The sequence below is a fragment of the Gossypium hirsutum genome, chromosome D08, assembly GCF_007990345.1.
Source record: "Gossypium hirsutum isolate 1008001.06 chromosome D08, Gossypium_hirsutum_v2.1, whole genome shotgun sequence".
Classification (NCBI taxonomy): Eukaryota; Viridiplantae; Streptophyta; class Magnoliopsida; order Malvales; family Malvaceae; genus Gossypium; species Gossypium hirsutum.
Genome location: NC_053444.1, coordinates 67861036 through 67876729, shown reverse-complemented (window position 1 = coordinate 67876729; position 15694 = coordinate 67861036). Strand labels below are relative to the sequence as shown.

At 29.1% G+C, this 15694-nt stretch overlaps 3 protein-coding genes across 3 annotated transcripts; 1 reads left to right on the top strand and 2 right to left on the bottom strand.

Moving 5' to 3' along the window:
* The first annotated feature begins 1291 nt into the window (after positions 1-1291).
* On the top strand, positions 1292-2453 carry LOC107928278 (transcription factor IBH1-like 1). Its single transcript, XM_016859467.2, has 2 exons — positions 1292-1541; positions 1702-2453. Exon 2 carries the CDS (start codon positions 1703-1705, stop codon positions 2207-2209), a length of 507 nt encoding a protein of 168 aa, XP_016714956.1. The 5' UTR covers positions 1292-1541; position 1702; the 3' UTR covers positions 2210-2453.
* Positions 2454-5702: 3249 nt separating this feature from the next.
* On the bottom strand, positions 5703-6280 carry LOC107928329 (uncharacterized). Its single transcript, XM_016859517.2, has one exon. The coding sequence runs from the start codon at positions 6148-6150 to the stop codon at positions 5899-5901; it is 252 nt and encodes an 83-aa protein (XP_016715006.1). The 5' UTR covers positions 6151-6280; the 3' UTR covers positions 5703-5898.
* A 5994-nt stretch (positions 6281-12274) lies between these two features.
* LOC107928290 (putative RING-H2 finger protein ATL49) lies at positions 12275-13831 on the bottom strand. The gene has a single exon (XM_016859481.2). The coding sequence runs from the start codon at positions 13770-13772 to the stop codon at positions 12477-12479; it is 1296 nt and encodes a 431-aa protein (XP_016714970.1). The 5' UTR covers positions 13773-13831; the 3' UTR covers positions 12275-12476.
* Positions 13832-15694: the final 1863 nt, after the last annotated feature.

Below are 15694 nucleotides of genomic sequence, written 5' to 3'. Positions count from 1 at the left end.
TAAATAGGAGGATAATGCGCTTCAATGCACTCGAACTCACATCCTCTTGCATTGGTAATAATATCCATACTAATCAAACTAAAACTCAATCGACATGAAAGTAAAAACTAAAAACGCAAAAATCTTGAGATTTTATTCGAAAAAAGAGTTATATTTATTATAGATACTAAGATCTAAATAAGGGGGATATAATGTATATATGTATAGATGTAATGATTGAAGGAAAGAACCCCATGTGGAGACCATGTGGGAAGGAGAGGAGAACGGGGGAGAGGCTTTTAAGTGCTTAACTCCTTTTTTTCATTGCCTAGTCTTTTTAAAACTTTTGGTTTCTCATTTTATACATGATATATAGATAGATAATTATTTTGTATATTGACACTAAAATTAAAATATTATAGAAATGAGTATCTTGATATTAAATTTTAAGACTTAATTACAATTTTTAAGAAATTTAATAATAATTTTTAAAAATTTTGAGGGTTTAATCAAAATTTTAAAAACTTCAAAGTGTTAATGATAAAGATCTGTCTTTGGTTAAGAATTTATTAAGTATATTTAGTTGAATTGATGTAATTATTATTGTAAAAATTAAAAAAAAATGAATTCGAATACATTCAAATATATATATTATTAATTTAAAAATATGGAGGGTTAGGGGTTGTAGTAGGGACTGATTGTACAATAAAAATATAACTTAATATACTTATATGTGTGTATATAAAATAAGGTTAGGTAGGTGGAAGAGAGGTGTTTTTCATGATAACTCCAATTTAGGATTTTTGTTTATATTCGTAACCCAAAGTTTTTTTATCTCTCTCACTACACATAAAAAATGGTGAATGTACCTTGGAAATCACTTTACTATGGGGATCTAATTAAATTAGTCCCTTTATTATTAAATGGCTCAATTTAGTCCTAATATTATTAAAAAGAATCAAATAATATCAAATTAGAATAAAGTTAGCGATTACTGTTTATAATTTTTTATGGTTTCTATAAATGAAATCTTTTATTTGGAATTAAACTGCAATTGAAAAAGTAATTTTTAAGACATTTTTATACAGTAAATGGTAACTCTGTTATAACTGAACTTATTTGATTTTTTTTAATAACATATGAACTAAATTAATCCATTTAATAATAAATGGACTAATTTAATCCAATCCTTATAATAGAGGGACTTTCGAGATACCTTAACCCATAAAAAACCCAATAATAATAATAATAATAGAAACAAAAGAAAAAAAGGTTTTAAAATATATCCCCTAGGTTTATGGGGTGGGCCATGAATTGTCATGTGCTTGCATGTGCATTGTCTTTCCCTCATAGGCCCACCACTTGTTTTCCCATTGAGCAAATAAATGAAGTTTTATGGTACATTCCCTTCCCCTCTCTATTTTCTTGGATTCTGATTCACTTTCTTGGATCTGTTTCACTCTCTCAGACTCAGTTTTCTGATACTTCTCTCATCTCAACAATAATTTCATTAAAAGAAAGCCATATATATATATTATTTCCATAGAAGAAGCTTAACCAAGGTATGTACATGGTAACATGTATAATAACAATCTTAGTCCCTTGCTAAATTGCTACTAATGCCATATTATTGTCTTCTTTGAAACCCTAAGTTCCATTTTTGTTTTACTTTCAATAAATTACAATATTGGTCCTTGAACTTTTGTTTGTTTTTTTTTGTAGGATGCATCTTCCTCATAGTCCACTCAAGCAAGAGTTTGTCAAGAAATGGATAATGGGTCTTCAAAGATGCAAGTTTTCAAACAAGAAGATGAGTATCTTTGAGAGAAAAAAGGCCATAAAGTTATCAGCTGATACAGCCATGGCGTCTGCAAGAAAGGGTCTAACCTGTTGGAGCCGAGCACTCATTTCGAACCCCGACCGGCCGGTGCCGACAACGACGAGACGAGCTTCGTCGGCGTGTAAGAAGATTGTGAAAAGGAGCCGTAGGATCCGAAGGACAGCAAAATGTGGTGCTGCCCGAAAGGGACAAATAACAAGGTCTATTGCTCAATGTCTGGTAAGGAAAAGAACACAGATTTTGAAAAGTTTAATACCAGGTGGAGAGTTTATGAATGAAGTGTGTTTGATTGAAGAAACTTTAGATTATATTACATCTCTTAGAGTTCAAGTTGATGTAATGAGAAGCCTTGCTAGTGCTTCAGCTAGAGCTAGTGAACCCCATAATTAAGAGCATCAATGGTGTTTTTTTATTATTATTTGGTAAGGGTATGGGTCGGTTGATATTAACTGAATATTTTAATATAAACCCTTTGCAACTCCGTCAATGGTAGGGTGTTTTCTTTTTGCTTTTGGAGCCATTGTTAAAATGGAAGTTGGAACCCATTGAACCAACCATTTACATATCAACTCTATCTATCCATGTATGTTTCTTTTCCAATCTTTATATAAACTTAAATTTCATTCTTCAGGAATCGATTCTCTCTTATCTTTTTTAGATTTCAAAATTTATATTCAGTATGATTAACGAAATGATCTTATAAAGAATATGAATTTAACAAAATGATTTTAATAGTATGAACATTTGGATTTATAAGTATAAAAACATATTGTAAGTCAATCTTTCTATACATAATTTTCTCTCCCAAGCACATGTTTCTTATTCATTATATTTACATAGATTTCAACTTTTTCTTCTCTAAAAGTTTATCTGTTTCATATTTAAACGAGACTTTTGACACTTACTGTAAAGGTTTTGAAATTTTGAAGCCTTAGAATCTTTTCTATAAATATTTTAATTTAGCCTTGAATATTTCAACAATTAATCTTAATATATACTTTATTTTAATTATAATTGGAATGTATTTAGAATCAATTTGGATCATTTTTATTCACAATGAGATTTAAAAATTCTTATTATATTTTTAAGAAAAGCATTAAATTATTAATATTATTAGGAAAAAAAAAGTAATATAGGTTTTCTAGATATGATTTGATAGGTCAAATTGTCCTCAGAATCTGTGTACCAAAAAACACCAGCAATGCCATGATTTGATTGATGTCTTCATTAACTTTTTACTTATGTTTCCAACTCAATCCACTCGGGTTTTACTAATCACCCAAAGTGCTTCAAATATATATAAAACATAAACTCTTGTGTTGATTTGATTTGATGTTGAATGTCTCAGATATAATATATATTATATAAAATAATGAAGAATTTATCATGTTCGACTCTTATGAATGCATTCTTCCCACTACTTTTAAATTTAATTTATTGTCAATTCAATTTTTGTTTAAATATTTAAATGATACGAATTTAATTTTTGTCATTTTTTTATTTTTATAATGATAAAAAATTTAAATATTAAAATCTATTTGATTTGCTTGTAATAATTCATTTATTACATAATTATGGTATGAATTGGGTTAATAAATAGTAAAGTCACGTAAATTTTTTTACTTAATGGGAATGATAACTCTCACTGATGTTAATATATATTTTAAATATTGTTGTTTTCAACTGAATTTTTGTCTCATATTTTTATTTTATTTTAAAATATTTATCAATATTTTTTTTCATATGAAGTAAATGTACAAGTTATATCAAAATTTAATTTGATGAAATTTAATAAATTATATAATTCGACTTAATTTCTTTTTAAATTTGACAAAAGTAATACATTATTTTTAATCAAATACATGAAAAAAATAATAAAATGCATGCTAAAAGTGGGAAAATATAAAAAAAAAATGTTAAGGGTAAGATTATATAATAACAATAATTTAATGTATATAACAAATTTCAACAAAGCAATAACATTTATCTTTCATCAAGTGTTATTTAACATAACATTTCTCTTTTCTATTGACTCATCAAACGTGGCGTAATCATATATATACATATTATAAAGTAATACACACAAATCCTTGAAAAAATAATTAATTAAATAATACTTTATTTAATTTTTTATTTATAATAAATATAGAATAACTTAATATATTTTAATTATTAAATAGAATAAAAATGTAATCGTATCAATCATATTTTTCCACCAACTTCACCGCAGCTTATATATATATATTTATTAAAATTTTATATATTTATAACTTAACATTTTTTAATGTTTACATTATAGTATTATATATATTTATTATAAATTTAATTTTTATATGATATAAATTGCATAATATATAAAAATAATATGTTATGTTATATTACAAACTTCAAAAAGGGGTTGGGTAGGGCTCGAACCTTGAATGTTTGAGCCGAGCTCGGTCTATATTTTAAAAGGGCTATTTTTTTTTTGTTCAACTCCACTTTTTGAGCTTAATATTTTTGTCTAAACTCTCTCAAATTTCAGGCGAACCTTCGGGCTTGGGTTGATAGGTCAACCATTGAACCGGTCTACTTTATAAGAGCTATTTCTTCTTCTTTTTTCTTAAGCACGTTAGAACCAATTATCCATGCAATAAATAGATATGTCTAAAATTTGGTCCATGTATTTTAAAAATGCTCCATTAAACAAGCTAAATTTAAAGCCCAAGCTGATTGAAGGATCTAATTGAAACAATACTAATACTATGAGAACTCAATTAAAATGTTTAAAAATTCAAAGATTAATTTAGAATATGGATTGTAGTTCGAGGACATAACATGAAATTAACCCGGAACATAAATGTTTGGTCCTTGCACAAAAGCATGGGACACAAAGTAAAAAAGAAAAAAAAAAGAGAACATATTAAATAAGTCATTTCCAATATCATCATATCTTGAAAACATTGATCTCATATCAATTATATAGTTGAAAATCAAAGTAATGGTTTATTAGGATTTTATGTTCTTTTTGTTCGTCTATTTGATTTGGACCCCTCTTTTAGCAAATTGACAATAATTTTGCTTTCTTGTGACTTGGTCGGGAGACCACAAACCAAAGCCCTTTTTTGATGAATCTAAGTGCTTTCTTAATCTTATATTATGCAGGCCAGCTAATCTTCTTCCATTATATGCATTCCAAATCATTGATTTTGACTCATCTCCCTCTTGCATTTTCTTGTTGTTAATTGGATATATAGATAAAAAGGCTTAATGCTTGATTTACTCCTTAAATTATATCAATTTTTCACTTTAGTCCTTATTAATTTTTCCCAAATCAAGAACTAAACATTGTAGAGCAAAAGTTATAGCTTAAATTCTACTGCTAGCCTTGTACTTTACAAAAGTTGTGGATTTAATTTCTGTACTTTTCAAATTGGTCAATTTTAGTCTCTGTACCTTTTAAATTTTAAAATTTTAGTCCTGACTCAAACAATAACAATTAAATTTGTTTGTTTAAATTCAATTACTAGTCTTGTACTACGCTTAGGGTTGTAGACATTCGTTAATTCATTAATTGGATTTTTAGTGCGTAATATGTGAAAATAATAAGCTGACGTGACATTACACATATGATAACATATTTGACGGATCAGATTTTGAAAATAGCATAACTTAACTTAATGAATTTAATAGTTATTGTTTGGTTTGGATTGAAGTTTTAAAATTTAAAAAGTACAAGAACTAAAAATGACCAGATTAAAGTGCATGGATTAAATCCACAACTTTAACAAAGTATAAGGACTAATAGCATAATTTAACCAAAGTTATACTTACCCTAATTTTTAATGGAATTGTCAATAGAGTTCGAGATCATTAAAGGGTAATTAAGACATTGTAGAGCATACATACATACATACATATATACATACCGAGGATTTTCAAAGATAATTGATAATATGCCTTGACGTTTCCTTTGTAAAAAAAAAAATACATTAAATAACATTGCTTAGCTTAATTTAATTTTCAGAAATATAATCTACTTGGTCATCTCTATATGTTGCTGAAAATGTAGATAATAATACACAAAGGAACAACTGCAGTCATACACCATAAGAGTTTGCCATACTTTTGAGAACACAAACAAGTGACTTCAATCCGATAATGTGCTCGATAGACCTCCGAAACAGCGTCTCCAAATCGGCACCGACACAACCCGGGACTATCTTCCGCAATGTACGGAGATTCCTTCGCGCAGAAATTTTCGCAAACTTCACCTTTTTTCTCATCACTAGGCGGTTCATCCTTGTCCTTTGGTTTGCTTGGTCCATGGACATAAAGCAAGGTTTCCCCATGGTAAAAGGCAAGGGAAAATTAAATACTTGCTTGGGGTTTTATAGAGTTTAGAAATTTATTTTTCACTTGCTTGGGGCATTTTAGTAGTTCAAACTTTTTAAAAGCTCAAGATGGGGTAGATATGGAGCAAATTTGTGATTGAAGACTTATTCAATACTTGTCAGTTGTCACCTAGTGAAACATCACTATATATATATATGCATATAGGGTATTAATACAAACTTGTAATTTCCAGCTCAATCTTATGGTTAAAGAGGTGTAAATCACAAGGAACAAAAGAAGATGGAAGCCTGGAAACTGGTCTCAGGATTTTGTTTTTGGAAGTGAATTTGATCGACAATGAAGCATGGTGCATGAACTTGGAACTGTTTAAATGTTTTGTTTAAAAAAAATTCATTTTCATTGCAGTCCCTCTACTATGTTTAAATTCGAAATTTAGTTCCTATATTCTAATTTGGTAATGAACTTCTATACTTCTTTAATTTGTCAAAAATAGTTGACATCATCTAATTCATCATGTTTAATTGGATTAATCAAGGGTGAAGCTAAAAAATTAGTTTAGGAGGATAAAAAATGTATTGTAAATGAGGAGTCGAAGTGCAGATTCATTATTATATTAATTTGTATAAGTTCACAAAACTTGAAGGGTATAAATTATAATCGCACTTGAGTTAGTGTCGTATATGAATATATTTTATAAAATTTATTTCTAAAATATTAGAATCATATTCAAGTAATTTAGAAGGATGAGGGAATGATATGGCAAGCATGTATGGGCAGGACCATATTCATGTGTTGGTGGTCGGCATGAATGTTTCCCTTAGACCATGTCTCTTCCATCTCAATTTCTCATATTCTGGAATTCTTGGGATTGGTTTTCCACTGCAAAAAGTGCCAGTTTAGCCAGATATTATTCACCAACCAACCATCCAATAAGGGTTTTTTTTTCTTTTTATTTTCCGAAATAAATGTATTTATCATCTATAGCAACGATAATTTTTTGCTGTAAATATTCTTTGGAGAAATAAACGAAAACACCCGACTACATGGTTAAGGGATGAGGTCAGGGAGTGAAGCTAAAAATTATTTTTGGGATGGCTGGAATTGAGTTATGTATTTTTTTTTAAAAGTTAAAATGTAATTTCATCATTTACTAGCTTATATATTTATAATTTTTAAAAAATTAAATTAAAATTTTATCATTTTGCGGGAAAACGTAATTTGACAATTTACTCATTTATAATTTTATAAATATAAAGTAGTCAATGTGATTATATTTTTCCATTTTAGGGGCCCTAGCCCTTGCCAACTCCAAATGAGGTGAACAACCACCCCACTATACCTCATGGTTTTCTTGTAAGAATTAAAATATATTTCATATCTGCTTTACGGTTGTTTCATTTATCAATATGAATTTTTCATGATTAAATATGTCCAAATTCAGATATTTATAAATATTTAATTTTTCTATAAAATTGTAAATTCTAATTACTATTTGCAGCAAATTTGAAATGAAAAGAGATGTCAACCCTCAAATTTTCATTATCTAAATATGCTCTCTTTTTGTTGGTAATGAATTCGAATATCTAATATCATTATCCATTTTGCTTCTTTAAAATTTTATTTTAAATTTTCACTTATTAAATACTTCATTTATAGTACTTATAATGTTATTTAAAGAAAACTAGATCAAATATTATAAAATTTACACATATCCAATTTGCTACCATTTCTTTCTGAAATATGACACAGATCATAGCATGTAGAATCGTCTACTTTTTTCGAAAATTCAGTACCAACTCATCAGCTTGTCTTTTCTCTTAATATATATATATATATTTAATACACAATATTTTTATAAACTATCAATCAACCAAATAATGCAAGAAGTTAACTTTTTTAATGATATATCATCATCTAAATTAACTGATATTGTGTAGATATATAAAATAGAAGTTAAATCAGTGATAAAGAGTTCGATCTTTGTTTTGGGTATAGAATAGTTTTAAAACCCGTGATCAACATCTACTCTCTTAATAAACCTACAAAATATAGAGAATTTATCATTAGACTCGCTTCGATAAATACCTTAAAAAAAAACATTGAGAACAATGTGGTCCTTGGATTGCATATCTTTTTTTCTCCCATTTGGGGTATCTAATGAAAAGCTGCAATGGATTATGTATATCCAAACCCACCCACCCACCAACAAGAGATTGATTGAATGTAGATTCGCCGAGAAAGCTATAAAGCCTATAAGAAATTGAACAGGAGGTGGCAAATCAGATGAACATAGAGGTTTCCCATTCTGGACCTGCATGCAGGGATGTGGTTTTTGGGGTTCAAAGAATGTAGACAGTTGGTGCCAATTAGGCCAACTTGCAATAGGACAAAGCTAGCATTTCATCTACTCAGTACATTGCATTCGACTTCATTTATGATAACTCCCCTGATAGATCTGGTAGTAAAAAACCTGTTTATCCATAAAATTTATTCAAATTTGAGTTTTTATTTGAGCAAATTCATTTGGATATAGTCTGCACTCTGCATATGTGTGATATGGGTATGTCTTTATTATGCGTGTCAATATGTGATTACTAATCCTCTAATTGTAGGTAATAGTAGCATAAATATCTTTATACTAAGAGGCAGATTGTATTTTATATCCTCTATAGATTATTTCTGTTAAAAATTTTATCAATTTGTATCGTTATAAACTGGCTTGACTGACATAATAATCAGACCACGTGTACCTCATGATGATGTATAGAGATTAACTTTGAACAGTAAAAATGGAAGAAATTTTTAATAGAAAATCCAATTTACTCTTTGATCCAATGTATAAAAACTAATTTATTCGTTTTTTAAATAAAAAGAGCAATATACCATCCAAATACTTATACTACTATTCTTGTACCCTAATTGTACAATAGGAAAATACAAATCATCTATGATATGTTATATGATTGTTGATGTTAAAATATCTATGCAGGATAGCTAATTGGATGGGATAGCCTCTAAAATGTTGATATGGTATTATTTTTGTTGATAGAGGACTTGTTCAATGTGTCTTTTTATTAGGTGATACCATCCTAGTGAAGTCATTATTGTCTTAGTGTGGCTAAGTGTTTGGATTAGCTGGGATCTCTTGGCAACTTGATTACTTCAATGGTGGAACATGATTTTCGTTTTTATGCCTTTATTTCACCAAACATTTATTCTCTTTTGTTTAAAAGAAAACTAATCTGGTCTTGGATTGGGTTGCACGTGTTGTTAGACTAAGAAGTCTTGGTTTTTACCAAAATGGCACATCCACTATTAGAGTGTTACTCTTAATAATATATCATTTGGGACTCGAGTTTAACACATTTTTTAATATGGTATTTGTGTTTTTTTTGTCTAAATTAATATATGTATTTGACAAAAGTTATATATTGTGATTCCTAAAGAAAACAGTGTTAATTTTTTTGTGTTTAATTTGTCAAATACAGTTTGATGAATATGATTTAATCTGAGTTTTAAGGTGGATCTAATTGCTAATAATAGTAATTAAATTCATCAGATCAATCATAATAGCAAACTGAAACCTCCATATTGCAAATGTACATGATACAACTATTTACTGATTTGAATTGAACTTTCAAATGATGGAGATTGGATTAGGGTAGCATGCAAGACTTGGACAAATGCTTAGTGAGATGGGCTGAGATTACATTTGTAACCCATGAACTGTGCTTTACTTGGGCTAAAAGGTGAACAAGACTTGCTGAGCATTATTTGGATCAAATTCATTTTAATTGGATTTTATACAACCACCTTAAATTGCTAAATTATAAGAGCATTTAATTTTTTGGGGAATATAAAACCTACATTTTCATAATCTATTCGTATAAGTGAAATTTTTAATCGAATTTCAATTCAATTGAAAATTTGTTAAAAATTTATTAATTTTTTTTTACATTTTAATAAATCTAATGAAATATTTACTTATTAAGGAAAATGAAAGGTATTGCTCCACTCAGAGTTTTGTCTCCCGTACTCTAAATAGAACTCAATCAAGTTCATAAAATTTAAAGAGCGCCTCGGTTGATGCAAATACGACCTACAAACTCATACAAAAAGTGTCAGTATTATTAAAAAAATTAATTTTAAAATTGAATGTTGAACAAAGATTTGCTTTGTTCATTGATGTTTTCATATTTGGGAGAAATTGCAAAAGTAATAATAATACTTGTCCAATTATGTCGGGATCATGTTTTTATATATTCTCGAATGTTGGATATATATTTTACCATTTTCTTATTAGATGTATTTATATTATAATGCATTTACTATTTAAATAAAAAATTATGTAAAATTATATCTATAAAATAGTTTTTTTTTGCAAGATAAATAAAACTGTAATAACGAGTGCATATAACAACTGAAGAACAGGAACGCAAAATAGTTGGACTCGTTGTTGATCTAACCTGTACAAGTTTTTAAATATATAAGAATTATTAGACTTGGTGATATACAGATCAATTACTGTATCAATCCCCTCATCAAAGTAGACAACAAACCAAGACTACTATTAACTATCCAAGTTAGAGATATGTTTAGGGATGAAGTCAAAAATTTATTTTGGAGTGGTTAGCAATAAATTATAAATGTTTTTACGACAAAAATGAAAATTTGTCACCATACTAATTTGTATTCTTAAAAGTTTTAAAGGGCCTCCAAAGCAATTCTATCATATTAGGGGAGGGACAAGTCTACTACAACTCATTTCTAGTTTCACTACCGAATATATTTACAAGTCATTCAAGTTAATCTCTACGAAAGGGATAACCTGATTTGTTTGATCTGAATCAATCCAACTTTTATATATCGGCCAACGTGCATTCATAATATAAGTTATGGCATGACTCGGTTGTTTTGGTTCAAATAATTATCAACTTCGAATATGATAAGTTATTAAATTTAAGCAGTTATAAATACAATTGTAACGACTTTTATAAGAATTTCAACAACTTTTTTAATCAATATTTTTTAATCATTTCTCAGTTAAATTGATGTTAGATTGATATTATTTTAAATATAATATAAATTACATGGTGGACAACAGAACACTTGTGAAGAAGTGTCCATGTCCATACTTCATAATCACTTCCTCTATTTGAGGTTAACCTAAAATAGACATCCAACAACATATGTCCAAATCTAATTTGTTAGCACCATAAATGATTAAATACATAATCTAAAGCTACTCATTGGGGAAAAAATAAATCCATAAAAGGACACCAAATTTGTTCCAAGTTAAGTTCTTTTCTTCAAATGTAATAATTTCTGTTTTGTAAGATTGTGATGTTTGGGTCCTTTTGGATGAGCGTTTATTTTTAGTGTGGTGCGTTTAGTTTTCTTTTTGTCTCACGTTATAGTATCTAATCTCATTGTCACCACCACTTTTACACTAATCACGAGTAATTGCATCACCCCTTCAAAGGGACCCGAAAATTATTCTAGACTCTTGTAACGGGCAAAAAGAAAGCAGACAAACAATGAAGAAATTATCATTAAAAAGAACCCTTTTTTTATCTTTTATTATTACTTTTTACTTTCTTTTTCCTACAACATGATCATGCAATTTTGCCTTCCAAAACAAGCAATCAAAAGTGTGTTTTCCTAATTTATAATTTTGGTACATTAAGAAGGGAAAAGAAGTTGTTTAAGTTTGACATCTGAATTTAATGTTAATATTGATTTGTATTTGTACCCTATACAATAATTGTAAAAATATAATTATTAAAGAATAATTACATTAATTACAATGCTAATATAGTATAATCAATTCATTTTCTAATTAATTTTGTTACTTTAACCTTAATTCTTTTTTTTCCTATATAATTTTTTCCCTCAATCATTAAAAATTAATCAAATTACTTTGTTTGGAAAGGAAAATTATATTAGTCCCTTTTTTTTAAATATAATAATTTGGGCAACAGTTTGCATATATTTTTTTGAAATTTATTGATTTTTAAATATTTTTTTGAACTGGTATAAAGTATGTGAATTGTCACATAAATTATCACATTAATATTGTTAAAAAAAGAAATAAAATCAAAATAACAAAAAGAGGCATCATTAAAAACTAAATTTATCATTATCCTTTGTAATTCCAATCGATTCTTACATTCTCATGTAATAATGAAGGGTGTCTAAATACGCTCATTTCATTACAATTCACTAATTACAATATTTACCCGTACATATAGCTCGCATTAATTATCTTCAAATTTAATTATTATCAATTTTCAAACACATTGTAAGCAACACAATTTTTTCCTTACATGTTTGGGCTAAAGGACGAATGAACAACCTTGTTTTGTCTCCCACCTAACCAAAGCATAGTTCTCCTTGCAAAAGATGGTGTTTTACCTTGTGAATGATCATCTAAGCTATGGCACCTCTGGTTTTCTTCATCAAGCCCTAATTCTTCACTCCCTCCTCCATTTCCCCACCTTGAAGAACCCATCTCAAACACATCATCCCCACCGCCACCGTTCTTCACCTTCAACCTAAACGAAAAGGCCCTCCTAGATGAATCCATTTGCCTCCCTTTCTTCCCTCGAAGCCAAATTTTCGATATTGAAAAGCTTTTTTTGTTGCTTCTCCTAATAGACTTGCTGCCATTATCATCAATGGTGGTGGTCGTAGTTTCAAAACCATTGAACCCTCTTCTTGATTCACAATCACATTCAGACATTGCAAGGTGGTGACCAGGTGTTAATGGCAAACAAAGCTTTTTTCTCGGTGGTTTCTTCAATGGTGTCCTTATTGGTACTTGTAAGAATGAATTTTCATCCATTACATATTCAAATGACCCCATTGAAAAACACCTCCTTGAATCAACATTACTGTTGATACCACTACAACCTTCAATGCCATTATCAACATTTCTAAACTTCCCTAGCTTAACAGGCACAATGTTTTCATCCACCATTAAAGTGGGGTTGGCTTCCACATCATCAACAATGGGTGGTGGTGGCAGCGGCGGTGGTGGGGGTGGTGATGAACAGCTATCAATTATTAAACTAGCTCTACATAAAGGGCAAGTAGAATGAGACAAAAGCCAAGTATCAATACACTCCATATGGAAAGCATGGCTACAAATTGGTAACAATCTAAGCTTATCTTCAACCTCAAATCCACACAAACAAACAGCACAATCAAATGGGTTGTGTTTCAAGCCTATGATGGATTTGTAATGAAAAACAGGGAGATTATCTATTAATGATTGGTCGACACCAGCATCATGGAGATGGAACAGTTGTTGCAACTGTCCTTGAAGGGCTGTCACATGGTCTGAATCACCGGGTTCTCTATTTGAAGGTCTTAAAAGGAATCTAATTAAGAGATGAACCAAACCAGAAACAAAGAAGATGATAGCTAGGATTATGATTATAAGCAATAAACTTGGACTGACCTTGTTTTTGAAATTTGAACCATTGGACTGTAAGCTTTGTGGTGGTGGCTGTAATGGCGGTGGTGATTGGGGAGGAAAGTAAGGTGGTGGTTGCTCTAATGGAGAAAGATATTGGACCAACATTCTTTGCTTGGTTTCATGGAAAATTGGTTCCATTGTGTTCCAAAAAGGGGGAGAGAAAAAGAGAGTTTAATATGTGGTTTTTAAAGGGTAGAAATAAAAAGGTGGTGGTAGAAGACTAGAAGGAGAATTTTAAAAAAATTTGGTAGCAATAATAATAAGTCTACCAAATAGTGGTTAAATAGTGTAGAGTTAATCAATATTTTTTGGTTTAATTATTGTTTTAGTCTCTTTACTATGCTAAAATGTAGGAAAAAATCCACCTACTTTTTATCATTACAATATTGGGCGCAGGGGAAAGGGGAATGACAATATTTGAAATCGTTTCATTCGGGTGTCGAAGGCCAAGAGGTAGGCAAGACTTTGACCCCCGCCCCAAAATGGTAAATTATTATTTTAGTCTCTTAATTTTTTTTAAAATTATAAGTTGATTTAATGGTGAAAATACATTTTGACCTTTTAAAGATGAAAAAATTTCAATTTAATCTCTTTAAAATTTTAAAATAACAAATATATACGAAGATAAAATTATACTTTGACCCCTTTAAAATTTTATAATTTAATGTTGACCCCCAAAAATAAGCTTTTCGCTTCGTGCCTAGAGAGAAGTTTTAACCATGGCTCCAAAGGATTTTTTTTTTCTTTTACAAAGTTAAGTTATAAATGTTTAAACCCATTGGGGTGCCAACAATGGGCTTTAAGCCTTTAACCATTACTTTCTTGTGTTCTTGAGTGTTCTCTTAAATTTTTTACTATGTTATTAATAGATTTAAATAGATAACGATCAAATTCTACTATTGGCCTATGTATTATGCATAAATTGCTGATTTAATCCCTTTATTTTAATCTGATCAATTTTAATCCTTATATTTTATTGACAATCCAGGTCAAAATGATTATAGTTAAATCTGTTAGGCTCTATTATTAGTCTTGTACTCTTCATAAGTTATGGATTTAGTCACTATTTTTTTGTCCCTATTATTTTTTATCAGTTTTAGTCCCTGCACTTTAGTCACGTGACATTTAACTAAGTAAAATGGTTATCAATTTAGACATGATAAAATCAAAGGATCAAAATATGCCAAATCAAAAAGAATAAATCCCTAATTTCATAATAGTAAAGGGACTGATATCATAATTAAACCATACATGTTTGAAAACAAAAACAAATCCATAATTATTTGGGGTGAAGAGAAATTGAAGAAATTACATTTTGGCATTATTTGATGTATTTTTTGGCATGCTGTCTAAAAAGTGAAGTAAATGATGGAAACAAAAACACCAATTTTTAGGAGAAAAGAAGTCTCCACTATGAAATGAAATCATATTTCTGGATTTCGTGCACTACAAAAAGAAGAGAAAGCAAGAAATATTTTTACTACATTTTTTGAATTATATTATACTTTATATTCAATTTTCTTTTTTTTTCCTGCTTTTAATTCACCAACTCCTAAAGTATAAACTTACTTAAATATAGTTCCCGGGGTGGATCCAAAATTAAATTATAATTTTTATTATAGTAAAAATATAATTTTTAAAGGATTAAGGGTTCAAAGTGTAATTTTATATTTACTAATATAAATTTTTTAAAAATTTAAACGTTCAAGATGGAAATGGAAATTCCATTTTAGGCTTTTGGGTATAATTGTTGCAATTATATATGTGGCGTCTCGAATTAAATATAATTGGAGATTACGTTAATTACATTCCAATTCACAGAGGGACTAAAATATGAAAGATAATGTGTTTCAGCGCACTCAAACCCACGATTTCCTACACTAGCAACAATGCTAATGCCAATCGAACTAATGCTCAATTAGCATTGTAATTACTCAGGGACGAAATTAATTGTTTTTTTTAAGAAATAGAATTAAAATTTAATTTTTTTTTACACTTTAGGTGCTAACCCCCTGGCCTGCCTGCTCCTTCTAGATTCACTTCTGACCCTAAATGTTGAA

What these genes read in the sequence shown, in the direction of transcription:
- LOC107928278 (XM_016859467.2), top strand. Translation starts at nt 1,703, where the DNA reads ATGCATCTTCCTCATAGTCCACTCAAGCAAGAGTTTGTCAAGAAATGG.
- LOC107928329 (XM_016859517.2), bottom strand. Translation starts at nt 6,150, where the DNA reads ATGGGGAAACCTTGCTTTATGTCCATGGACCAAGCAAACCAAAGGACA.
- LOC107928290 (XM_016859481.2), bottom strand. Translation starts at nt 13,772, where the DNA reads ATGGAACCAATTTTCCATGAAACCAAGCAAAGAATGTTGGTCCAATAT.